The sequence below is a fragment of the Rhinatrema bivittatum genome, chromosome 2 (assembly GCF_901001135.1).
Source record: "Rhinatrema bivittatum chromosome 2, aRhiBiv1.1, whole genome shotgun sequence".
NCBI lineage: Eukaryota > Metazoa > Chordata > Amphibia > Gymnophiona > Rhinatrematidae > Rhinatrema > Rhinatrema bivittatum.
This window is the reverse complement of record NC_042616.1, coordinates 32,319,406-32,346,396: the sequence shown is the minus strand read 5'-3', so window position 1 is coordinate 32,346,396 and position 26,991 is coordinate 32,319,406. Positions and strand designations below refer to the sequence as shown.

Below are 26,991 nucleotides of genomic sequence, written 5' to 3'. Positions count from 1 at the left end.
TGTTTACTTGTTTACCACTACATTCTTATATTTTCTTTCATATGAGCATTCCCTATCCTAATGCTAATGTGTGTGAGGAACTGGTCAGATCAGGGTACATTGCAGCAATCAGCCTTATTATGCTGTTTGAAAAAACATGATTTAGTCTTAGTAAATAAAAAAAAAAAGTCTAAATTATGTCCCTGTGTTTAGGCTGATGTATTATTTGATCCCACCCCAGTGCTTCCAAAGCACTTAAGAAAAACATGCAACTCACTGATGTAGACTGAGTGTCGACATGTATATTAAAATCTCCCATCACTAGGAATTCCTTCATGTCAGCATCAAAAGTGGAAAGAATATCTATAATTTCTGTTGGATCACTCTCTAATTTATTTGGGTGAGAGTACACCCCAGTCAGAATTTGCTATGGTTGTGGGGAAATGAAAGCACATTAGAACTGTTGTGGTTAAGAAAGCCTACCACCTGTATTTTGGCTGCAAAACTGGAGATCAGGACAAGAGCTGAGCCCCACACCTATGCTGCAACACTTGTGCAACAAATCTTCACCAGTATTTGAACAGGAAAAGGAAATCTATGCCTTTTGCAGGGGCAATGATTTGGAGATTCATCAGATCATATCAACAATTCTTACTTATGCATGGTGGCTCCAACTGGGAAAGGTTTGTCCAAGAAGAAAAAGTGAACCGTGCAGTATCCAAATGTTCCAGCTGCTATATGCTCAGTACCCCACAGAGGACAGCCGGTTCCTGATGCACCAGAATCATTAAGTCAGCCAAGATCCTGAACCGTCAGTGGGCACGTGGCCCAGATTTTCTTCCATCCTCCTCCTCTGAACCACAGAATGAACCGAATGACCTTGTCAGGGATTTGGAAGTCCCCAAGAGTAAGGCAGGGCTGTTGGGCTCCAGACTTCAGCAGTGGAAGCTCCTGGCAGGTGGTGTTAGGGTTTCCATGTTTACAATTTATGATTAAAACTCTACTATACAAGAGAAATAAGCGTAACATGTAAAAACAAATATCAAGGAAACAGTAGCCAATCAGATGGTTTAATTGTCATATTTTAATTCAGCCCTTCAACATCAGTAATAAATGGCACATTTTATTGCTGAAGCAGGCAACTTCGAAAGTTTTGTAAACCAGTAACATGGGATCTATTTACTGTTGGCTTCTTGCTAGCTCCTTGTGACCTGGATTGGCCACTACTGGAAAGAGGATGTTGGGCCTCATGGACCCTTGATCTGACCTAATATGGCAATTTCTTGTACATCTTCATTACTGATCTCCTAAAAACCCAGCCTATTTGTGGGTCTTGAAGACTGAAGCTAGTCACCCTTGTCCTATAATACTTTTAACTGGTCTTTTCTGTCAGGAACTTGTGTTGAATTTTTTTCACTTCCATCCACTCCTGCATATTTGTATACATTTTCCTGCTCAAATTCTTTTAGCCTCCAGTCACGAGTGGAGATTTTTTCATAAGAACATAAGAAAATGCCATACTGGGTCAGACCAAGGGTCCATCAAGCCCAGCATCCTGTTTCCAACAGTGGCCAATCCAGGCCATAAGAACCTGGCAAGTACCCAAAAACTAAGTCTATTCCATGTTACCATTGCTAATGGCAATGGCTATTCTCTAAGTGAACTTAATAGCAGGTAATGGACTTCTCCTCCAAGAACTTATCCAATCCTTTTTTAAACACAGCTAAACTAACTGCACTAACCACATCCTCTGGCAACAAATTCCAGAGTTTAATTGTGTGTTGAGTAAAAAAGAACTTTCTCAGATTAATTTTAAATGTGCCCCATGCTAACTTCATGGAGTGCCCCCTAGTCTTTCTACTATCCGAAAGAGTAAATAACCGATTCACATCTACCCGTTCTAGACCTCTCATGATTTTAAACACCTCTATCATATCCCCCCTCAGTCGTCTCTTCTCCAAGCTGAAAAGTCCTAACCTCTTTAGTCTTTCCTCATAGGGAAGCTGTTCCATCCCCTTTATCATTTTGGTAGCCCTTCTCTGTACCTTCTCCATCGCATTATATCTTTTTTGAGATGCGGCGACCAGAATTGTACACAGTATTCAAGGTGCGGTCTCACCATGGAGCAATACAGAGGCATTATGACATTTTCCGTTTTATTCACCATTCCCTTTCTAATAATTACCAACATTCTGTTTGCTTTTTTGACTGCCGCAGCACACTGTACCGACGATTTCAATGTGTTATCCACTATGACACCTAGATCTCTTTCTTGGGTTGTAGCACCTAAAATTTTTACTTAATTTTCTTTTAGGGAAAGTCACCTTTCAGTCCCATGTGGAATCTCTGCTGACTCTTGCTGTTTGTTCTCTCAGTGAATCTTTTAATCCAGTGTGGTTTCGATAGTGGATTCTGAGAGATGACTTGTAAAGGAACCTTTTACCACACTCAGGCCACGTGAATGGTTTCACACCAGTGTAGATTCTCTGGTGGATTTTGAGAAATGTCATGCAACTTAAGCTTTTACCGTACTCACAAGCCTTTGCAATAAGGTATTTCGTGCACTTAATAATAACCGCCGATACAACAAAGAGATTAAAGCACTGAAAATGCATGTTCTATCAAACACCAGATAGCTCCCACACATGTAAATTCCATAGAAATGAAGAAATTAGCTATTATTACTGTGCAATGCAGTGTAGAATGCCCACACATATTTTTTAACACGGGAAATTTAACTCCCACTCTGAGGTAAAGATTACTAATAATTAAGAGCTTATACCAACATAAAAAAATTGGTCCTCTGTGATGCAATAAATGTGTCCTCCTCCTTATGATAGGAACGTATTGTAGAAATTATTCTTGCTGTTATATTAATTGTTTACCTTCCAGAAAATAAACATTTTACAGCAAATATTTCAATTTAGTTATATTTTAACCTAATTCTAGCTAATAAAGACTGAATGTACCACTTATTTAACATTTTTATATACCGAAATTCATGTAGCAATGTTACATATCAATTCAGTTTACATTATAACATTAACATGCATGTAAGGATGCGGTTACATTGAACAGAGAGATAAATTTGGAACAAGTAACTGGGGAATAAATTACAACGAATAAATAAAGTAGTGCGAGTTCTCCTGCGAAGTTGAGACTAACCTGACTAAATATATAGGAGCTTATAGAGGCTTATAGGATTCAATAGACACGGAACATGGAGCACCTGATTGGATAGATAAGGAGGCGATTATTGGCCTAGATTAAACGCTTGTTCAAATAGCCAGGTTTTGATTCTCTTCTTAAATGTGATTGGGCAAGGTTCCTTCCAGAGTTCTGGTGGTAGAGAGTTCCATTGCGCGGGGCCCGCTGTGGATAGAGCTCTTTTATGTAATGATGTTTTGATAGGAGGGGCAAGGAGCCCCTCCTATCAAAGCTGGATTCCTTGATCGTCAGATCAAGGAAACCAGCCAATAATCGCCGCCTTATCTATCCAATCAGGTGCTCCATGTTCCGTGTCTATTGAATCCTATAAGCCTCTATAAGCTCCTATATATTTAGTCAGGTTAGTCTCAACTTTGCAGGAGAACTCGCACTACTTTATTTATTCGTTGTAATTTATTCCCCAGTTACTTGTTCCAAGTTTATCTCCCTGTTCAATGTAACCGCATCCTTACATGCATGTTAATGTTATAATGTAAACCGAATTGATATGTAACATTGCTACATGAATTTCGGTATATAAAAATGTTAAATAAATTAAATAAATAAATAAATAAGTGGTACATTCAGTCTTTATTAGCTAGAATTAGGTTAAAATATAACTAAATTGAAATATTTGCTGTAAAATGTTTATTTTCTGGAAGGTAAACAATTAACATAACAGTAGCAAGAATAATTTCTACAATACGTTCCTATCATAAGGAGGAGGACACATTTATTGCATCACAGAGGACCAATTTTTTTATGTTGGTATAAGCTCTTAATTATTAGTAATCTTTACCTCCAGAGTGGGAGTTAAATTTCCCGTGTTAAAAAAAATGTTTATTTGACGATCAAGGAAACCAGCTTGATCGTCAAATAAACAAACAATGTACATATATTTTAGTAACTTATTTAATAAGCGCTTCAAGAGTGAAAGTGTTAAAAGCATACAAGGTGCATTCTATGCAGAGTGCAAATGCCAGAAAATACTGTGGCCAGGCCCTAGTGCATGTTCTAAATAGCAACCTTTGAGAGGCAGTCAGATTTCTATAGAGAGAGAGAGGAGAGAATGGGCAACTGTTTGCTAGATAGAAACAGATTTATTTATTTATTTGATTTATATTCTGCCTTTCAGCCACTTCAAGTAGATTACATTCAGGAACTGTAGGCATTTCCCTGTCCCCAGTGGGGTCACAATCTAACCCCCTCATTTATCAAAATGCGCTAAGGCGTTTTCGCATGTGTTAGAGCTTATTGCATGCAAATCCGAAAAAGAGGAGGATTTAGGGATGGGAGTGGGCTGGGTTTACATTTTTGCGAAGTCCTATCGCATGACTTTAATGCCGATTTTAGCTACAACGTTTTCAGTAGCGTTAAGCTGTGCGATAGCTTGCATCATGGGGCTAGCGCATTTCGTGATGTCTCCTCAAAGGCCTGTTTTAGTAGGTTTGAACCTCCCGGCGCACCAGCCTAGCCATCTGGGGGGGGGGAAGAGAGAGAGACTAGTCATAATGCCCTCTCCCTAGATAGGTACTTATATCCCTATGGGAGGCCCACCTAGTAAATCGAGGTGAGGTTTAGGTATTAGTGTAGGGGGTTGGGGGCCACTTTGACATTCAAAATGATATGTACAAACAGAACAGCGGTCTCTTGTGAAGGTTTGATGACCTTCGGAGTGAGGAAACTCACTCAAAGATGAGATTTGTGCAATGTTCTCTCCACTTAGCTTGATGTTACCCAGGTAGAGAGAGTCCTTTTCGCATAGGTATTAGCACAAATAGCGATAAAACTATTAGCATAAAACATACCCCTTTTGCTATCGCATGCGATACTTATCGCATTTTGATAAATCCAGGCCTAAGTTTGTACCTGAAGCAATGGAGAGTGAAATGATTTGCCCAAGGTCACAAATAGCGGCAGTGCGATATGAGCCCTGGCTTCCCTGGTTTGTGGCCTACTGTTCTAACCACTAGCAAAAATTCCACTCCTCCCCAGAAGACGACATGTCCAAGACAAAATGAACTTCCTAGAACTCAGCAGCTACTATGTGGTTGAAGAGCGTTTTCATTTTACCTTTCAGTCAAGGTCCATGACTTCGATTCCAGGTGTTTTAAGAATATGTCTTAGCAAACCTGAAGAATTTTTAAATATATAGCAAGAGGAAAGGGTCACTGCAGGGTAAGGGCCTGATTTTCTAAGGCTTTGTCTCCCTGCACCCTTTATATAGCTTGCAGGATCCCAGCACCTCATTGGGGGGGGGGGGGGGGGGAACAAGGTTTTCATAATGCATTCTTCAATATTAAAATCAGCAAACCTATAAATCTCAGCACTAAAATCAAAATGCAGTACACTTTTGCTATGCATGTACAATTTAATTGCTTGATGCACTAAATCCCTTTGCATGCCAGAAAGGCACATTTTTCCCTCTGTGTGACATTTATTATGCCACACTGATTACAGTATCAAATGAATACTGCATCAGCTGCACAAGGGACATGGATGCACGTTAAGAAAAGAGGCGCTTTACTGCAGAACACATTTTCAGTGCATGTTTTATTGCATTGGACTGTGAGTACATGTAAATTATTCCATTTTAGTGTGAACTCTCTGGTGAGTTTTAAAAAATCTTGTGTGTCTGAATGTTTTACCACAATCAGGACATGTAAATTGTTTCACGTTACTGTGGATTCGCTGGTGGCTTGTAAGGTATGCCTGCTGACTGAAGCTTTTACCTCACTCAGTACATGTAATGCTTTCATTCCAGTGTGGATTCTCTGGTGATTTATGAGGTTTGCCTTCCGATTAAAGCTTTTACCACATGCACTACATGAAAATGGTCTCAATTTACTGTGGATTCTCTGATGGGATGTAAGGTTTGATTTGTGACTAAAGCTTTTCCCACATTCTTTACATGTAAATGGTTTCACACCAGTGTGGGTTCTCTGGTGGCTTATGAGGTTTGACTGCCGACTAAAGCTTTTACCACACTCAGTACAAGCAAATGGCTTCATTCCAGTATGTATGCTCTGATGGTTTTTGAGGGTGCCCTTCCGAGTAAAGCTTTTACCACACTCAGTACAAGCAAATGGTTTCATCCCAGTGTGTACGCTCTGATGGTTTGTGAGCGTTCCCTTCCGTGTAAAGCTTTTACCACATGCACTACATGTAAATGGTCTCACTTTACAATGGTTTACCTGGTGGTATGTGAGGTTTTCCTTTTCGCTGAAGCTTTTACCACCCTCAGAATATGTAGATGGTGTCTTTCCAGTGTGGATTCTCTGATGGATTTTGAGAGCTTGTATGTAACTGAAGCCTTTACTACACTCAGGACATGTAAATGGTTCCAATTTATTGTGGATTCTATGGTGGAGTGTGAGGTGTATCTTCTGATTGAATGTTTTACCACACTCACCACATGTAAATGGTTTTAATTTACTGTGGATTCTCTGATGGGATATGAGATTTGATTTGTGACTAAAGTTCTTACCACATTCTGTACAGGTAAATGGTTTCACTCCAGTGTGGGTTCTCATGTGGTTTATGAGGTATGACTGCCGACTAAAGCTTTTACCACACTCTGTACAGGTAAATGGTTTCATTCCACTGTGAATTCTCTGGTGGAGGGTGAGGTTTTCCTTTCGTCTAAATCTTTTCCCACACTCATTGCATCTATGTGCTTTTATCCCACTCTGTATGTTCTGGTGGCATATGAATTTTGGCTTCTGACTAAAGCTTTTCCCATACTCAGTACATCGATATGGTTTTATACCAGTATGCATTCTTTGGTGGCATATGAATTTAGGCTTCTGACTAAAGCTTTTGCCACACTCAGGACAGGTAAATGGTTTCACTCCAGTGTGGGTACTATGATGGAGTGTGAGGTGTATCTTCTGGTTGAAGGATTTACCACACTCAGTACATATAAATGGTTTCACACCAGTGTGAATTCTATGGTGGAGTGTGAGGTGTATCTTCTGCTTGAAGGTTTTGCTGCATTCAGTACATGTAAATGGTTTCACTCCAGTGTGGATTCTGTGGTGAACCATAAGGTTTGCCTTACGACTAAAGTTTTTACCACACTCAGTACATTTAAATAGATATAATCCTGTAGGGAGGCTCCGATGATTTGAGAATTTTGTTTTCCGATTGAAACTTTTACCACATTTCACAGATGTTAATTTGCTCTCTTCGTTGTGGACATTTTGCTGTAGGAGGTTTGCCTTCCTACTGAGGCATTTTTCAGATTGAATACAGAAGAATGCTTTCTCCACAGTATTGGTTTTCATTTGTTCTGGAAAGACTTTCCTCCGACAGAAATCTTTATTGCATTCATTACTTGAATTTTCTCTCTCTCTTTGGCAGAATTTGGGTTGCTTTGTGAAGTTTTCTTTCTGATTGAAGATGTCACCATCAGTAGAAGAAACTGTTCTCTCTTCGGTGCAGCTTTTTTTGTATTTTGTGGGGCTTGCTTTAATAATAAAGCTTTTTGAGTACTCTGCATTTGTACACAGTCTCTCTCCTTTGTTGAGTTCCTGGTGTTGCATTAGTTCTCGCTTACTACTGAAACCTCTCCCACACTCAGAACATGTAAAAGGTGTCTCTCCTGTGTATGTTTTCTGTTGTACTGGTAGCTCTTCTTTCTGACTGAAGGTTTTCCCACAGTTTGCAGATGGAGATGGTCTCTCTTCAGTGTGAGATCTCTGCTGTGACTTCAAAGTCACAGGATCTCTGAGGAATATCCCACATGCATCACATACACATGTTTCTTCTGTTCTCTGCTCTTCCCCTGTATGTGGGGTATTTTTGGCTCTTTGCTCACTCAGAGCTGAGTCTCCTGTTAGATTTATTTGCTTTTTTTCTTTTATGGATTGATCCCGGCACTTTTCCCCCCACTCAGAGCAGGAAGAAGTGTCCTCTGCATCTCTTTCTGAGAACATCTTGCTCCCTTCTGGATTCGCACTGAGCTCCCAGTAATGCGTTTCTGTATTACTGTATCTGGAATTGTCATTTTCTAGATAAGAAAGTAAACATTGGGCATTACTGTAGGAGGACAGTTTAATGAGTTGATTAATACAATAACATTTCTTTATTCTTGTTGGGTCTTGTCCTATTGCATGTGAACAAATATTTTCTGCCTCTGGTGATTGTGGAGGACAAAAAAATGAAGCAGATTTGTGAGGCAAGACTTGCCCTGGGTAAATCCATACTGACTTTGTTCCATTAAACTGTCTTTCTATATGTTCTGTGATTTTGATCTTTAGAATAGTTTCCACTATTTTTCAGAGCACTGATGGTCAGGCTCACTGGTCTATAGTTCCCCGGATCACCCCTGGAGCCCTTTTTAAATATTGGGGTTACATTGGCCACCCTCCAGTCTTCAGGTACAATGGATGATTTTATATTTAACCAAACTTCCCCTCTTCCCTACTAACTCAACTAATGCCCCAAGGAATAACAACCCATCCAAGCTAAGGGCCAGGTGAAGCCTAAACCTATTGAGGGCAACCACATTCCTAAGCTGCCAACAGTCCCTCTGGTGGGAACATCATCAGAATCAGGGAGCCAGCAACTCTTGCCCAATCCCAACCATCTTTATCCTCACCCCACCCCTCCCCTCCCACACCCATAGGAGAACAATCCTCAAAGAATGAAGCTCCAAAATGGACTGGTAGCGCGTGCCCCTGCAGCCCAAGATACAAGAAGTCAAAATAAGAAAAAGGAAGAAAAAGAACAGCAATTGTCACTTGGTCAACGAGCTATTATCTTATTACACTACCTATTTTCTCAATCCTATTATGCAGAAATAAACCTGTATATTCTTTTTTTTTTTTTAATTCTTTATTTATCAGTTTTAAATTTTACAAACTTAATTTGGAAATATGAAAAACAAAAGGAGGTCTAGACATTGATTCCTAAGAAATACTTAACATCAATCATCAATCCAAAACAGAAAAACATTAAAAGAAAATTAACATATAGCCTCCATTTACCATAAATCAATATAGTTAATGTGGGGATCTGATATAAAGGGAGTAAATTACAAAGAAAAAATTTTATAGAAATTACTGCACTTCTAAGCTTCCGTATTTCACTAAGTTATGGGAGAAGAGGTACCGTATTTTTCGCTCCATAAGACGCACCTGACTATAAGACGCACCTAGGATTCAGAGGGGGAAAATTAATTTGTGCTAAACCGGCTCTGTGTCTGGGCGTCTTATGGAGCAAATTAGGGGAGTGCATAGCTTTTTTTTTCCTCCCCATTTTGTTTTCGGGTCTGGGGAGGGCCATTTCGGTCCACTCCCCAGATCAGAAAACTTTTCTTTCTCTGGGAACCCCTCCCCCCCAAAAAAAAACCCCCCATCCCAACCCTTTAAATTAACAACCCCCACCCTCCTGACCCCCCCAAGACTTGCCGACTTAATTTACTACAACCCCCCACCCTCCTGACCCCGCCAAGACCTGCCGACTTAATTTACTGCAACCCCCCACCCTCCTGACCCCCCCCCCCCCCCAAGACCTGCCAAACGTCCCTGGTGGTCCAGCGGGGGTCCGGAAACGATCTCCTGGGCTTCGGTCGTCGGCTGCCAGTAAACAAAATGGCGCCGACGGCCCTTTGCCCTCACTATGTCACTGGGACCGACCGCTGCTATTGGTCGGTCTCAGTGACATAGTGAGGGCAAAGGGCCGTCGGCGCCATTTTGTTTACTGGCAGCCGACGGCCCACGCCCAGGAGATCGTTCCCGGACCGCTCCTGGACCCCAGCTGGACCACCAGGGACGTTTGGCAGGTCTTGGGGGGGTCAGGAGGGTGGGGGGGTTGCAGTAAATTAAGTCGGCAGGTCTTGGGGGAGTCAGGAGGGTGGGGGGGGGTTTGTTAGATTTTTTTTTTTTTTTTTAAATTTTCGCTCCATAAGACGCACATACATTTTCCCCCCACTTTTGGGGGGAAAAAAGTGCGTCTTATGGAGCGAAAAATACGGTAATGGGAGTTTTAGTTTAAAGAAATTCTTTCACTTGCTCAACAGTAAAAAAGACATTCAATTCTGCCCCCCTCTTCAACACACATTTACAAGGAAACTTCAGCATGAAATTGTAACCAAGGGAAACTCTCTCAGGGCGTAGGGCTAAAAATTTCCTACGCCGCTCTTGTGTTATTGGAGAGAGGTCAGGAAAGATTTGTATGTTTGCATTCATAAAGGTAATTGGGAATTTTCTGAAATACATTCTCATAATATTTACATCTGTTAAGGTTAACAAAGAAACTAGAAGAGTGGCTCTAACTCTTAAGTTTGAACTCTCCAAAATTTCAGTTAGATTTTCTTGCAAATTTAACCTATTAGGATTTGAAAATGTTTTTAGTAAAAAATAACATTTATTAACTTCAGGTGTATTCCCTTCCTCAAATCCTAAAACTTCTTGAAAAAACCTTTTTAAGGAAACATATGGGATTTCTCCCAATGTACGGGGAAAGTTTAAAATCCTTATGTTTAAATGTCTATTAAGAGTTTTCAAGTGCTTCTACTCTTCTAGTAAGATATTGTCTGTCTTTAAAGATATTGCAGCCTTGAAAGCCAAATTTTCACATTCTTTCCCTTGTAGTTCCAACACTTGTTTAGATAATACATCAACCTTCTTCTGAATTTCAGTGGAATTTTGACTGTTTTGAGAAGCAAAAAATTCCACCTTGGTGTTTAAATTGTTCAACGTTGTAGCAACCCCCACCATCAGGTCCCATAGAGCCATCATTGTTACAACCTCCGGACGTTCAGGAATCCTTAAGGGCTTAACTTCGGGGTTTGTCTCTGTCAGTAATTGCAGGCTATTACCAGTCGGACTTACACCTACTGCCCCTTCTGCTGACATGGCAATCGATGTTTCCGCGCCGCTCAGCACTCCCTGTGCAGATTCTCGCTCAACGGCCACCCGAAGAGCCAGAGTACCAGGTGACTCCGCTGCTAGCGTTCCAAAAGGGATTTCCTCCTTTTGCGTGCCGTGTAGAAACGTGAGCCCGGAGCATTGTTGGGGGACTGATCTAATTTCTGGGCTCAGCGTTGTCTCCTCCGGGGCCGGAGCTTCTCCCTCAGTTCCGTGCTCCAAGGGTTCCTCGACCGCTGGTTCTGTTGAAGCTTGTGAGGTAAGGAACCGAAATATTTCCTGCTGCATTACCGAAGATGGTGGGGGTGTTGAGGGATATACCCTAATCTTCCCCTTCCTTTTCGGAGGCATGAGAAATAAGTAATAGGAGAAAAATTCTCGCAAAAAGCAGGACCTCTCTCGGCTCTTACACACGAGGTGCAGCCATCTTGGATCCCCACCCCAAACCTGTATATTCTTAACTGAGATACTAACCGTAACCATTTGCCCTTCTACTGCAGCCAACCGATGTTCCAGATCCATAAACGTACTGGATGAAACCCCCTGAGAAAGCAAACAATTGTCAGACAGACTGGGTTAAAAGAAGTCTCCATTCTAGAGACAGCTTGCCAAATGTCTCCGAGGGTTACTTTTGTTGGTTCCTCTGTGTCCCCAAATATCAACCCCTTCTTTTTTTATTAACAATTTTTATTGCTTTCAACACAAATTTCTTGCTCAGGGGTCTGATTGATTGCTGTTGGAATTGGAACTTGAGAATCCACATCTGCTGCTCCCAACTGTTCTCGGTGTAATTGTGGAGAACCATTGGGCAGAGGCAGGAGGAAATTTTCACCAGTTCCTTGGTCTTGAAATCACTCGTCCATCAGTGAGAAGGCATTACCTGGAGATATCAAATCTCCTACACATACAGCTCTGACTATAGGGGGAAGGAGTTCATTCACCCACACTCACAGAGATCTCACTTGTTCCTCCTACTGCTCCTACCACAGGATTTTCCGGGTGAGGTGTTGATCCATCAGCCCTGTACTGGGTGTTTAGGCTAAAGGGCTTGAAATCAGCTTCCCCTCTTTTTCCCATTCCAGACTCCATAGGAAGTGCTAGAAGGGGTGCGCCCGTTTGGCTCTTACTCCTATTCCTTCTCTCTTCAACGCGTCTCTTTCAGCCTCAAGATGACCCCTCTCTGCCAGATTCTCTCCCTCCCACCCCCTTTTCTCTCCCCACTCCATCTCCCAATCTCTTTCTCACTCTCTCCCTCTTCACATCCAAAGTCTAAGATCATAATAAGCAGCATCTGTGGGAGAAACACCTGAAATAGCCCCATCACATCATAGCCACACTGTGCCTAGAAACTCTGAAGGAGGAGGTTTCCACCAGTAACGCCCAAAGGAAGAAGAGAATCAGAATAAAAAACAGATGATGCTTTGTGAAAGACCCACGGGATGTCTACATAAGAACAAAGGGCCATCAAGCCCAATATTGTGTTTCCAACAGTGGCCAATCCAAGTCACAAGCAAGTGGATCACAAGCTATCATTGCTTATTAATTAATAGCAGTTTATGGATTTTTCCTCTAGGAACTTATCCAAACCTTTTTTAAACCCAGTTATGTGTAAGAGACTGGGAACACTGCAGCTACGTTTCCAGTTCCTCCTCTACTGAAGGTCTTCAAAACATTTCAGTGTAATACTCTTAATTTAGTTAACAAGACGAATGATTTTCTCTTTTCTTCAAGAAAAAAAAAGTTCAGGCCCTTCAAGATCAGATTTCAGGGGTTTCTATCCAGATTACTGGACTTGAAAATACAGTGAAAGAAGTGCAGGGGTTTAACTTGGGCCCCTGTGAAAGACCGTAACATGCTTTCCAATCCACTTGAACATCTTGAAAATAAGGCCAAGGCATCTCAACCTCCGTTTACTGAATTTCCCCAAACTGTTGGCAGAAACAAATCTTTCTACTCTGAAAAGGTATTTTCAAGAGGTCTTAGGTATTCCATCGCATCCGCTGCTATTTTTCTGGCTACGAAGGTTTCTACTCCTGCAGTGATTTCTGAAGCCCCAGTTTTGAATCTGACTGAATTCTCGGAAACTACTTCTTTCTTGAAACTATTGGTCGATGCACTCCTGTGGTTTCTTTTATTTCTTCTTCTGATCTAAGTAATGTGATGCGGAGCTATTTTCCACAGTTTTCTCTTTTGTTTCATGGGCAGTCTGTGAAAACATTTCCTGATTTAGAACAAATTACTCAATTAGGAAAGCATCTCCTTAGGTTTCTCTTTTAGTTTAAGATACCCCTTGTAAATGCATCATCAAACGTCGGAATGAACGCTTTATTTTTTTTTTCCTGAACAATTAAATTCTTTCCTTTACTCCCGAATTCCTCTCACTTCCCCCACAAGGTTTATTGATTTTTAGTGGGTTACAGATAGATTTTTTTCTGCTAAACTCCGTTCTACGCTAATGGCTAATTCTCCTTGTGTCCCGAGGTAGTTAAGCCAGAGAAGATCCGAAGGCTTTAGCTATCAGCAGACTGTGCTTTCAAAGGTGGCTCCACCCTGCAGGACTGGCCGTATCAACCAGGTAACTCCTTGCTCAGGTGCAGCAGCTCAGAGTAGGATCACGTAAATAGCCCCTGCTTGTTATAGTGCCCCGCGGGGGCTCAGCTCCGAGGGACAGAAAGTCCACAAACAAGAACCACATTAGCAGAGCACTGTGTTAACGAACTCACCTCCTCGCCATTACTGGTTGAGGAGCCATGTCCCTTCTTGCATTTATACCCAGAGTCCAGCTTTCTTCTCAGGTACAGATTTGCCAGGGACAACTCCCAGGACTGCCGAGTGGCAGTTCTCTTTACTGGCCGCTCCGGATCACGTTCTGCCTTTTCCACTCATATCTCCAACAAAACCAAATTATGGGGCAGATTTTGAAATGTGCGCGCAACCCGGCACGCACAAACGTACGCCCGATTTTATGACATGCGCGCGCAGGTTATAAAATCAGGGGTCAGCGCGCGCAAGGGGGTGCACACTGGTGCACCTTGTGCGCGCCAAGCCTTCGGAGAGACCGGCTGGCTTTCCACGATCCCCTCCCTTGCCCTCCCTGTCCCGCCCCCCCCCAGCCCAAACCTCCCCCACCGTACCTTTATTTCACAAGTTACGTCTGCCAGAGGCAGGCGTAACTCACGTGCGCCGGCTCACTGCCAGCGCGCAATCCCCCGATCCAGCGGCCTTGCAGAGGCCTCTGGCCACGCCCCCGGACCGCCCATTTTTTCAAGCCCCGGGGACTTTCACGCGTCCCGGGACTTTATGCGCCCCGCCGGGCCTTTTGAAAACAGGCCCGCGGGTAGGGCTTTTAAAATCTGCCCCTATAAGTTAATTCAGTTCTTAAGGAGAAAGAGACAAAAGAAGCTTTTGCTCTAGGCCTGCTAGGCAATAGCACAACAAGCCCCTTCACCCCACCGCTGTGCTGCAGGCAACAGTCTTCCCAGTCCTCCAAGCAAACAACCAATAATCCGAGTAACCTCACTTACTCTATTTCCATCTCAGCCTCCGGGTAATCCACCTCCATGTCTTCTCCTCCCGTCCTGGAGCCGACCTCTGATTTAAAGTCCTCAGCCTCGTCCTGCATCTCCTCCTCCCTCATCAGGGGTTCAGGAGTGTGCGTTCCCTCCCCCGATGTATGACCGGCCCTCTCTCTTTCCTTCTTCCCATTGGTCTGGCCTCGGCTCAAAGAGCCTGGGAAATGTGGTCTCTCTCTGGGCTTTGCTGCCTGGATCTGCCCCCTGGCTCTTCCTGGGGTAATCCAGTCCAGGTTTTTCCTCCCTGGGTAAACACTGGACCTCATCACACTTGATATTCTTTTTTTTTTCCCCTCTCCCTTAAAGGTTTTCTGATCCTCCCCCCTCTTCCCTTTCCCCTTTTTTGCATTACTATATATTGGATCTTGATATTGTAATTCATTGTTTTCTGGACAAATTTTTTTCTTTTTTTTGTATTTTGAAAATGTATAAATAAAGAAAAATACATTTCAGTGCACAACTTCTCATAAGGGAACAAAAATTAATCTTTACCCAGCGATGTCAGGGTTTCATAATTCTCCTGCATGGTCTCCTTGTAAAGCTCCTTCTGCCATTCTTCCAACATCTCCCACTCGTCCTCGGAGAAATAGACAGCGACGTCCTCAAAGGTTACAGGGACCTGGAACAGGAAGAGGGATCTGCTCAGCACCCACTGCACATCAGCACAAACTCCTGACACGTTTCCTCTAAAGTTTGCAGACAGTAAAAAGGATTTTCTATGTTCACATTTGGGGAGAACCTTGGGCATCATCTGGAATGCTAAATCCAAGGAACACTGCCCTCCAAATCTGTCCCAAGCAGGCTCACATCTTGGTGCAGTTTTGGTTGCCATCTCTGCTGGTAAGAAGAGAAGTATTTCAAATTGTTCTCTCTTGTACTTTATTTAAATCTGCTAAATATGCAAACGTCTCACTCATATGCCTCCTTTTGCGTCTTTCTTCCAATAAAACACCTTGCACACATCTTGGACACATGGGTTAAAAAATGTTTTGGACAATTTCTTGGAGGAAGAATCTATAAACGTGTATGTTTGTGTCTGCCTGTGCATGTTCCTGTATGTGCGTGCGCCTGCCTGCCTGCGCCTTTTTGTGCATGTGTGTAAGCCTGACAAACAGGGCTTTGCAGAAGGAGCAGATTGTTTTTGCAAAGTGCCCCTTCCAATGTTCCAGGCATCACCTGGTCACCAAACCCAAATACAACAGTGCTGCTGACTGACCGACTGACACGATAAGTCTTTAGATAGATAATTTTCTGTAACACTGGAACCATTTAGTTCACAACTCTTCCTGGGTGTTTCGGTCAATACGGCTCTAGCTTCTTAATCAGAACAGCTTTGATGTCTTCTCTCTTTAGTCCTCTTCCATTTGGGGCAGAGAAGCATAGAAGCTCACATCGTTAAGCTAAAATCCGTAGACCCCCCCCCCCTCTTCTCATATTTCTTGTACTCAGCCTCTAAACTCTGCTCTCAGCACTGCCCTTCATCTATCCCAAGCAGACTTACAGAGTGGTGCAGCTTTGGTTCCCATCTCCACCGGTTGTTGTTGATGATGGGGACATGTCAGGAGGCAGCAGTATGTGACAGACCCCAGTTTTGGGTCAGGAATGTGTAACGAGGCAGCAGGATGTGACGGGGATGTGTCAGGAGGCAGCAGGTGTAACAGTCCTTACCAATTTGTACATGTGCGGAGCACATATGAGCGAAAGCTAGATGTGGGAAACACAGAGGTCAATATTCAAAGCGCGTTCAGCACTATTCGGCCGGATAAGCGGGACTTCTGCAGTTAATAGTGGCCCCTGAATGTGTGTCCATATTTGGCAGCCAGCATTTAACCATATAGGTCCCTTATATGGCTAAAAAGTTAGTCACATAAGTTGTGGATGGGTAGAGGGCGGATTGGGCTAGAGTGAGGTAGCCTATGCAGCTAACTGCCGATATTAAACTTCGTCACATTAGTTGAGCTAGACATGCTATACCTTAGCCAGTTAAGTGCTCAGTTACATGGCCATGCTTTAGAATATACATCATAACTTAGCTGGATAAGTTCTAACCGGCTAACTTACTTAAGTGGCCAGTTTTGAATATTGATCCCACTATCTTTCTGAAGCATCCTTGTCACACAAATCTGACAATTGGTGCTGTTCATTTACTGTTTGATCTCTGCCTTGAAAGAGGAATGTTGCTATCTTGTGCATGTTATCACAGAAAAAATGACCACTGTAAATATTTCTGCAATGTTAATTCAGCTGATGGATTAATACTGAAGTAGATCAGGAGTGGCCTACTCTGGTCTTCAAAAGCCACAGATGGTCTGGTTTTCAGGATATCCACAAGGAATAAAACTTCGGAAATCACATCCGTTTTCTTCTGTATTTCCCATCCCTTTTGGTCACTTCCATGCCTGGCCACTGTGATACAATGTGGCTGAGAATCAGCAACAGTACCTTGTATGTATGTTTTTATCCTGTCTGTTTGTTTAAATGTTACATCTCAATATTGTGCTGTTCTGTTTCTTTTAATACTATATATGTTTCTTGTAACCCGCTGAGATCTGTGGATTGATGGACTGTAAAATTTAAAAATAAATTTATAAACATTGTTCTTTCCTGTACTTTACTGAAATCTGCTAAATATGGGAACCGTTTCGTCATATCCCTCCTTTCTCATTCTTCCAATAAACGTCCTGCACATTTATTGGGGTTGAATTGGAGAGATTGCATCTAGAGTACTGTGTGCAATTCTGGTTGCTGCATCTCGAAAAATATACAGCACAACTGGAAAATGACGACCAAAATGATAAAAGGGATGGAACAGCTCCCCTATGAGAGAAGGCTAAAGAGGTTAGGGCTGTTCAGTTTGGAGAAGAGACGGCTGAGGGGGGATAGGATGATTTATAAAAGCATGAATAGAATGGGTAAATGCAAATCAGTTATTTACTTTATCAAAAAGTAGAAAAACTAGGGGTCCACTCCATGAAGTTAGTAATCAGCACATTTAAAACAAATTGGAGAAAATTCTCTCTCACTCAACACATAATTAGGCTCTGGAATTCATTGCCGGAGGATGCGCTAAAAGCAGTTAGCGTAGCTGGATTTAGAAATGGTTTGGATGTGTTTCTGGATGAGAAGTCCATAAACTATTAACCAGATAGACTTGGGAAAAACCACTTCTTATCCCTGGGATAAGCAGCATGGAATCTATCAACCTTTTGGGACCCTGCCAGATACTTGTGACCTGGACTGGCCACTGTTGCAGACAGGATGTTGGGCTTGATGGACCCTTGGTCAGACTTTCACCAATTTCTCTAATTCTTCACCAAACAGTAATCTTCCTTAAAAGAGAGAGTTTCCCTATCCTGGCCTTGGAGGCTGTGTCTGCCGCCCAGTTTCTTAACCACAGCAGATATTTAACCATAAATTCCATGGCTTTCTGTTTGGCCGAAACTCTTTATCAGATCACAACGGGTGTCTGCCACAAAGGCTGCTACTGATTCTATCTGCACCACCTCTTCGCCACTGGCTTGGGAATATTTTCCTTCTCCCATTAGTGGGGTTTGCTGTACCCATCAGACTAACGCCCTTGCTACATATCCCTCGCAAATCGCAGACTGTAATGCCAGGCTAGATAGTTCAAAGGCTTTCTTTAGCAGCGCCTCAACCTTCCTGTCAACCTTTAAAGTTGCACCTCTTCCACTGGTCCAGCAATCTCTCCCGTTACCGTGGACACCGCTCCCCCTTCCACTGGTCCAGCAATCTCTCCCGTTACCGTGGACACCGCTCCCCCTTCCACTGGTCCAGCAATCTCTCCCGTTACCGTGGACACCGCTCCCCCTTCCACTGGTCCAGCAATCTCTCCCGTTACCGTGGACACCGCTCCCCCTTCCACTGGTCCAGCAATCTCTCCCGTTACCGTGGACACCGCTCCCCCTTCCACTGGTCCAGCAATCTCTCCCGTTACCGTGGACACCGCTCCCCCTTCCACTGGTCCAGCAATCTCTCCCGTTACCGTGGACACCGCTCCCCCTTCCACTGGTACAGCAATCTCTCCCGTTACCGTGGACACCGCTCCCCCTTCCACTGGTACAGCAATCTCTCCCGTTACCGTGGACACCGCTCCCCCTTCCACTGGTACAGCAATCTCTCCCGTTACCGTGGACACCGCTCCCCCTTCCACTGGTACAGCAATCTCTCCCGTTACCGTGGACACTGCTGCATTCACTCTCCATAGGGAAAGAACCCTTTCAATTGCTGTTTGTTCCATCACATACAGTTTTTCCATTGCTTTCTGTGTCTGAGCTTTGAATCCAGAACATCCCATTCAACTGCTATCATATCCTGAATGGCTGAATGAATGGGGACCTTATTCTCCCTGGCTTTTTTAGCCCCCTTGAGAAATCAGGTCCCCTTTGGGTCTTGTTCCTTTTGGTTGTTTCTCCGACAGCTGTAGGATTTGTAAGGCCTTGGCAAAACAGGCTCCTATCTCCTTTCCCCTGAACAATCTGAGTGCCGAGTCATCTGGGTGAGATTTGAGGTGTTCCTTCTCCTCCTCCTAATCCTGAGAGTCCCCCTCTGGAAGGAATACCCTTTAATCCTCAGAGTTTAATCTCTCTCTCTCTGGGTGTCTTTCACCTCTGTTGTCAACTTCTGCTTCTTTCTCTTGGCATCCCTTATCTCTGGAAGGTCCCTAGATGTACTAGACCTCTGCCCTTCATCTGGCAGTAAGCTTTAGGCATAATCAGCACAAACACTGTCCCCTTCTTCTAGGGGCGGGGGCTGCCACTTGCAGGCTTTCACTGCCTCCTCCAATGCTGAGGATGAGTGCCTGGAGTATCCCCCCCCCCCCCCCTCTGTGGCGTTTCCCTGCTCAGATCGGGTCAGAAATGCTGACGCTGCCCAGCTGCGCCGAATCGACGGGACCCTCAGCTTCTCCCTCCTCCACTGCAGCGCCTTTCTCAGCCCCATCGTACGCTCAGCAAAAGAAGCCAATGATGCTCGGTATGTGTGTCGCGCTCCACAGTTCAAGCCCTTTCCATTACCTTAATCCTCGGTGTTTCGGGGGCGATTCAAACCGGGCCTGAAGATCAGAGCTCCCACTGGCTGCACGCAAAGCTCTTGCACTGCCTTTTCTATCTCTCTCACTTTTATTTATTTATTTTTTTAATACTAGGCTTTCTTCATTTGGAAATGCAGGTGTTGCAAGCCAATTGCCCCGGTGAAGGAAGATCAGCCTTATGAGGACCGTCATCCTGAGGGGCCCCTTTCTCCTTCCCTGGCTTTCTCCAGGTCATTGCCCTAGATGCCTTACTTTTTCCTGGTGGACCAGTTACACCTACCATCTGGCGGAGACAGAGACCTACTGACTCCTTCCCTGCTGCACCAGCCTACGTATGGAGGAAATCTTGCACTCTGCCTCCCCTGTAATGACTGGTGAGAGACAGGATGAAGAGGAAGAAGGATTTCATGGTTTAAGGTTTGAAATGCGCCAGTAGTGCCCAAAACCACCATTACGTACTGTGTTCCCCTGTCAAACGCCTGCCTAATAGTATCAAAACTGGAAACCAAGAGTTTCTGAACTAGGATCTAGGAGTCATCTTAGAAAAAAAGATTAGATAGGCAAGCATATATTTCACAAGTGGTCAAATCCCGATATCTTAAGCTGAGCGCTCTAAAAAGAACTGGAAGATTTCAGAACTGTTTTGCAAACCATTATACCTGCAGGAACAGATTATTGCCATTCCCTTTTCCTGATAATTCACTGATGACCTACAGCTCCTCCAAAATTCAGCTGCGAGGGTACGACAGGCACCTTGAGGTACGATCACATTACACCAGTATTGGCGGCACTTCATTGGTTAACCATTGAAGAGAGAAATGAATATAAAACATTAACCTTGATCCACAAGATGTTAAACATGGAGGATACACTTTGGTTAGGTGCGACATTTCATATTTACACACCTCAGTGTACTCTTCAATCCAGTGAAAAAGGTCCACGGATAGTTTCCCAACATAGCTCGAACCCATCTGGGCGAGGTAAGAGATCGGGCAATAATCGGTTGCAGGGACGAATTTATGGAACAAAATGCCAGAGTTTTTTTAAAAATGTTAAAAACTTGGTTGCACCAACAGGCATTTGGAGGAAGTAACAGTACATAGCAGTAGGAGTGTTATTACTTATGTTCTAATGTTGTAGTTTTAGGTTGTGTTACTTTAATACGAATTGTTTTATTTGATTTTTTGTTAGAAAACATTTTTGTATTGTATTACATATGATTTTATATAATTTGTTTTATTAATTTAAATTTACTTTGATACTACTTGTAAATCGCTTTGACCTTTGGAACAGTGATCGATAAATAAATACATAAAAAACTTTCTAATTGATATTGTTCAATGATGGGATTATCATCCAGGAAATCATCTAGCTGGCTTAATACTACCATCTCAACAATCTCTGAAAGAAATGAGACTGGATGATAGCTCCTGAGAGTTGAGAGGTCTGCTGATTCTGTTTTCAACAAAGGGCGGACAGATGCTTCTACATATTGCACTGATCGCCTTCTCCTAAAGAGAGATTGGTAATCGTGGCTTTACTGCATAACAAGCTTGCACTGAACATGGAGAAGACTGAAGAGATTATTCTAAGCAGGGTTACTATTTTTTTTTGTGGGTTTTTTTTTTTTTTTTTTTAACTCAAACATAATGGCAGAAAAACATCATAAGATCCATCCATCCCATTTATCTAGCCCTTACAATTCCCATCACTCCCTCAGAGATCCCCTGTATTTATCCTATGCTTTCTTGAATTCAAATAGCGGTTTTGCCTCCACCACCTCCACTGGGAGGCCGTTCCATGCATTCACCACCCTCTCTGTAAAGAACAATTTCCTAAGATTACTCCTGAGTCTATCCCCTTTCACCCTCCTCATCTCATGATCCTTTGTTCTAGAGCCTCCTTTCCTTTCAAAGTGTCTCACTTCTAGTGCATGAGAACATAAGAATTGCCAAACTGGGTCAGACCAAGAGTCCATCAAGCCCAGCATCCTGTTTCCATCAGTGGCCAATCCAAGTCACAAGTACCTGGGCAAGTACCCAAACATTAAATAAATCTCAAGATACTATCGCTTATTAATTAATAGCAGTTTATGGTTTTTTCCTCTATGAATTTATCCAAACCTTTTTTAAACCCAGTTACATCAACTGTTGTAACCACATCCTCCATCAATGAATTCCAGAGCTTAACAATGCACTGAGTGAAAAATAATTTTCTTGCATTAGTTTTAAATGAGCTACTTGCTAACTTCATGGAGGGCCCCGCAGTCCTCCTATTATCTGAGAGTAAATAACAGATTTGCATTAACTTGCTCAAGTCCTTTCACGATTTGTAGACCTCTATCATAACTCCCTCCTCAGTTGTCTCTACTCCAAACTGAACAGCCCTACCTTCCTTAGGCCTTTCCTCATAGGGCAGCCATTCCATGCCCCTTATTTTGGTCACCCTTCTCTGCATGTTCTCAGTGCAACTATATCTTTTTTGAGATGCAGCGACCAGAATTGCACACAATATTCAGGATGTGGTCTCACCATTGAAGCCTTTGAGGTACTTGAATGTCTCTATCATATCTCCCTTATCTTGCCTTTCCACTTGAGTATCCATGTTTAGATCTTTAAGTCTATCCCCATATGCTTTAGAACAAAGACCACTGACTATTTTAGTAGCCACCGTCTGGACAAAATCCAACCAGTTTATATCCTTTTGAAGGTGGGGTCTCCAGAATTGTACACAATATTCCAAATGAAGTCTTACCTGGGACCTAAATAGGGGCAATATCACCTCCCTTTTTCTGCTGACCATTCCTCTCTATGCAGCCAAGCATTTCTCTGGCTTTCACCATTGCTTTAACCACCTGTTTGGCCACCTTAAGTTCATCAGATACAATTACCTCCAAATTCCGCTCTTCACTGGTGCTTAAAAGAATTTCACTTCCAATACTGTACCTCTCCCTTGGGTTTTTCCAGCCTAAATGCATTACTCTACATTTTTTAGCATTAAATCTTATCTGCCAGTCTCTTAGACTAATCCTTCAGCTTCACTACTTCCCTCCAAATGTTCTCCACACCTTGCAGGCTGTCTGCTCTGTTACAGATTTTTGGTATCATCAGCAACAGGACAAACTTCACCACAATCCTTCCACTATGTTGCTCATGAAGTTGTTGAAAAGAACTGGTCCCCAAGCACATCACCAGTAATGCCCCCCTTCCCCCCCCAGAGTAAACTCCATTTACCACTACTCTGTGTTACCTCCCACTTAACCATCTTCAGAGGGATAGCCATGCTAGCCTGGTTTGGCAAAAACAACAAGTCGGGTAGCACCTTACAGACTAAATCTATTAAAGCATGAGCTTTCGAGGACAGAGTCCTGATGAAGTGGACTCTGGTCTCGAAAGCTCAAGCTTTAATAAATTAGTCTAAAAGGTGCCACCCGACTCCTGCCATTCTTCCCATTTAACCAGTTTCTAACCCAATCACTCTAGCTTCCATATCAAGGGCGCGCAATTTAATTATAAGCGCTCTGTGCATAAATCTGTCAAAAATGAACTACAAACATTGTCTCAGGTACAGAGTCTTGCTGTCATCCTTGACAGTAATCTGTCCATTCATACCCAAATGAAATCCGTGAAGACGACAACCTTTTATAAATTGCGTATGCTCCGACAACTGAACAGTTTATTGGAACCTTAGGATTTCTGTACTATCGTGCAGAACCTTGTTTTTTCAGGCATTGACTCCTTCAATGTGCTTTTAAATAATATATTTCTACATCTTGGAATAATTCCATATTTGCAATCCAGTACACTCCTTGAGAGCGGCCCAGCAAGGCTTACTAGAAATTCCCTCCATCCAATTACCCATCTCAAAGAAATTTGTCATCGAGCCTTTTCTGCTGCGGGCCCTCTATGTTGGAATACTCTACCAGGGCAGATATGGTCTAGAACCTCGACAAAGTCATTTAAAGAGTTTAAAACTTTCCTGTTTAGGCAGTCATTTAAACTAGACCCTTAGGGATAAAATTTGTCAGACAAATCTGTTTGATTTTTTTTTTGATTGGTTGACTACAGAATTGGCCTGAGGAAGAGCACTCGATGTGATCTACCTGGCTTTCAGCAAAGCTTTTGATATAGTCCTGCATAGGAGGCTTATGAATAAAATGAGAACATTGGGAGAGTGCAAGGTGGTGGCATGGATTACAAACTGGTTGACCAATAGCAGACAGCGTGTAATGGTAAATGGAACCTACTCTGAAGAGAGAGCCGTGTTAAGTGTAATGCCACAGGGATCGATGTTGGGACCAGTTCTGTTCAATATCTTTATGAGTGACAATGTGGAAGGGATAGAAGATAACGTATGTCTATTTGTAGATGATACTAAGATCTGAACAGAGTGGACACACATGAGGGAGTAGAGAGAACGAAAAGTGATTTAAGAAAGCTGGAAGAGTGGTCGAAATTTGGCAGCTGGGATTCAATGCCAAGAAGTGCAGTCATGCATCTGGGATGCAGTAATCCAAAAGAGCTGTATGTGATAGAGGGTGAAAGACTGATGTGCACGGACCAAGAGAGAGATTTTGGGGTGACAAGGCGATAGCTAAAGCCAGAAGAATGCTGGGCTGCATAGAGAGAGGAATAACCAATAAGAAAAAGGAAGTGATGATGCACTTGCACAGATCCTTGATGAGGTCTCACCTGGAGTGTTATGTTCAGTTCTAGAGCCTGTATCTCAAGAAGGATAGAGACAGGATGCAGGTGGACCAGAGAAGGGCAACAAAAATGGTGTGGGGTTTGTATGAGAAGACCTTTAAGGAGAGGCTGAAGGATCTGAATATGTATACTCTGGAAGAGAGGAGCTGCAGGGGAGATGTGATACAGACTTTTAGTTACCTAAAAGTTTTCAATGATGTATGGACTTTGAATGTTTTCTGTTGGAAGGAAAACAATAGAACTAGGGGTCACAAAATGAACCTCCAGGGGGACGACGACTCAGCACCAACATCAAGAAAGAATTCTTCAAGGAGAGGGTGGTGGAGGCATGGAATGCACTTCTGGAGCAGGTGGTGAAGAAGAAAATAGTCAAAACAATTCAAAGCGGCATGGGATAAATACTGTGGATCTCTAAAGGCTAGAAGACAGAAATGAAATAAGAGTGCAGGGGGTAATTTGCTGATACTTATTTATTTTTGAACTTTTCTATATCGACATAAAACAAAATTGCACAAGGCATTGCATAGAACATGGGGTTACATAGAACTGGGAGAACAGGGGCGAAACTGGCAAAGAATTAGCAACAGATAACGTGAGAATTAACAATTGATAAAGTGAACGAACAATTGGGGACCGGGATGTCGATTAAGCACAAAGGAAAAGAACCTGCAACCAACATGTAAGCAAATTAATGAAATAAATATAAGTACAATTATAAAGTCTGAGAGAGGTAGTAGGAAGGTATGTCTAGACCAGTCCAGACTGGGGAAATCCAGAGCTATATAGGAGTGTGAATCTGTCGGATGAGTAACAGGATCTTGATACTGCGGTTATTACACTTAGCAGAAGGTATGGAGATTACTATCCTTAACCAATATGCTTTGATGCTTTTAATGCAACTGCAATATTGCTCCCCGCTTAAACGGCAGGGGAAGAGGAGGATTTTGATTCAGACAACAACCAAGGGCCCCAACTTCCATGGTCTGGTATACTGTTATGCGGACATAAGGGAAAAAGCACAGGACTGCTTCTATGACCAAGACCTAAGGGAAATGAAGAAAGCGTGCATGGGGGTAACTTGCTGGTGTGGCGGTTACTACCCTTAACCAAATAAACCTTGATACTTTTGATGCAACTCCCAACATCGCTGTCTGCTTCAGTGACAGGGAAGAGGAGAATTGGATTTAGACAGCAACCATCGAAGGCCTTGACTTTTATGCACTGCAGAACTGATGAGCATGGGGGTAACCAGCACAGTGCAGCAGTTACTACCCTTAATAGAAGAATGGGATTACTACCCTTAACCAATAAGCCCAACATTGCTCTCTGCTTTGAAGGAGGGGGTGGGGGCTGAAAGGAAAGAGAAATTTGGATTCAGGCACAACCAACACGAGCCATGACTTTTTTTTTACAGTTTGGGGTACTGATGCGCAGACATTAAGGAAAGAACACAGGACTGCTTCAACAGCCAAGTCCATAAGAAAAGCACGTCAAGCAAAACTGACTGATACTTGGAGGTAACCTGCACGGCAGATATTACCATGGGAAGCTTGCTGGGCAGAGTGGATGAACCATTGGTCCTTTTCTGCCGTCATGTCTATGTTTATGTAAAATTAGTTGCCAGTATTCAGCACTCAGGACTTGTTGCGACATCCTCAGGTAGCATAATATCATGCAGGTGGAGCTCTTTGTTAATGTGGGTTAATCTTGTTTTTACATGTTTTATTATTGTATATGTTTGCCTTGCACCCCGCTGCAAATTCTATCGAATGTGACTGGGCTATAAATTCTTAAAAATAAATAAATATATAAGTCTGAAGCACCGAATGGAAAGTCAAGCCACACAAGAGTCCCTAAACCCTGCAACAACATCTCCTCCCTGAGAAGAAAAGCAGGAAAACTCCCTAAAAAGTTGCCCCTACAGGAAAATCTTTGCTCCCCTCTGCCAGCCCTACCTGTGCAGCAGGCTCTGCCTCGGCCATGCTCTCTCCTGGGGAGGAGGAAGCTGCAGGCTCTCTCCCTTCTCTCGCTTCCTTCAGGCTCTGCTTCTCTCTCTCAATGGCTGAGGCTTGCAGAGAAACTGCAGGCACTGCTGGAAGCAAACTGATGACATCACACGGGGGGGGAGGAGGATCTTTACACAGAGAGCACAGACTGATGACATCAGACGGGGGCGGGAGAATCTTTACACAGAGAGCACAGACTGATGACATCACGCACGTGTGGGAGGAGTTTCACCTTGAGAGCACAGACTGATGATATCACATGGAGGGGAGGCGGAGCTTTACACTGAGCACAGAGGGGAAGGAGGAGGCAGCGCTGGGAGCGGCTTTTTCTGTGTCCGGGGCTGGGATTCAGGGCTGCGCCCCAGTGGCGGCTCCAGGACGGCGCTGGCAGAGCTCACGCCGGGGCTGATGGAAGAAGCTGCGCTGGGCATAGGCCGATCGGTTTTTTTAATCGGCAGGATCAAGGCTGGGTTTCTTTAGCACCGAACTAACAAAAGCTGATTTTAGCAAATTTATTTATTTAATTTATTTATTTAAGGTTTTTTTATACCGGCATTCATGAACTCGTTCACATCATGTCGGTTTACAGAAAACAGG

At 43.2% G+C, this 26,991-nt stretch overlaps 1 protein-coding gene across 2 annotated transcripts; it reads right to left on the bottom strand.

The window, feature by feature from the left end:
• Positions 1–5,461: 5,461 nt before the first annotated feature.
• Positions 5,462–26,493, bottom strand: LOC115083757 (zinc finger protein 260-like). Of its 2 annotated transcripts, XM_029587761.1 has the most exons (4): positions 26,344–26,445; positions 16,134–16,336; positions 15,125–15,251; positions 5,462–8,197 (listed from the first exon to the last, which is right to left on the bottom strand). In XM_029587761.1, exons 3-4 carry the CDS (start codon positions 15,195–15,197, stop codon positions 5,859–5,861), a joined length of 2,412 nt encoding a protein of 803 aa, XP_029443621.1. In that variant the 5' UTR covers positions 15,198–15,251; positions 16,134–16,336; positions 26,344–26,445; the 3' UTR covers positions 5,462–5,858. The 2 variants fall into 2 exon arrangements, with proteins under 2 accessions (XP_029443621.1, XP_029443620.1); XM_029587760.1 differs by lacking the exon at positions 16,134–16,336 and having other exon boundaries at positions 26,344–26,493.
• Between the last annotated feature and the right edge of the window lie 498 nt (positions 26,494–26,991).

Bases quoted from the DNA above. Each gene is read 5' to 3' on its own strand.
- LOC115083757 (XM_029587760.1), bottom strand. From the start codon at position 26,370: ATGGCCGAGGCAGAGCCTGCTGCACAG. The intron at 15,252-26,343 runs GTAGGGCTGGCA...TTCCTGTTCCAG, and splicing joins AGGCAGAGCCTGCTGCACAG to GTCCCTGTAACCTTTGAGGA. The intron at 8,198-15,124 runs GTAAAGATTAAT...TTTCTTATCTAG, and splicing joins TGAAACCCTGACATCGCTGG to AAAATGACAATTCCAGATAC.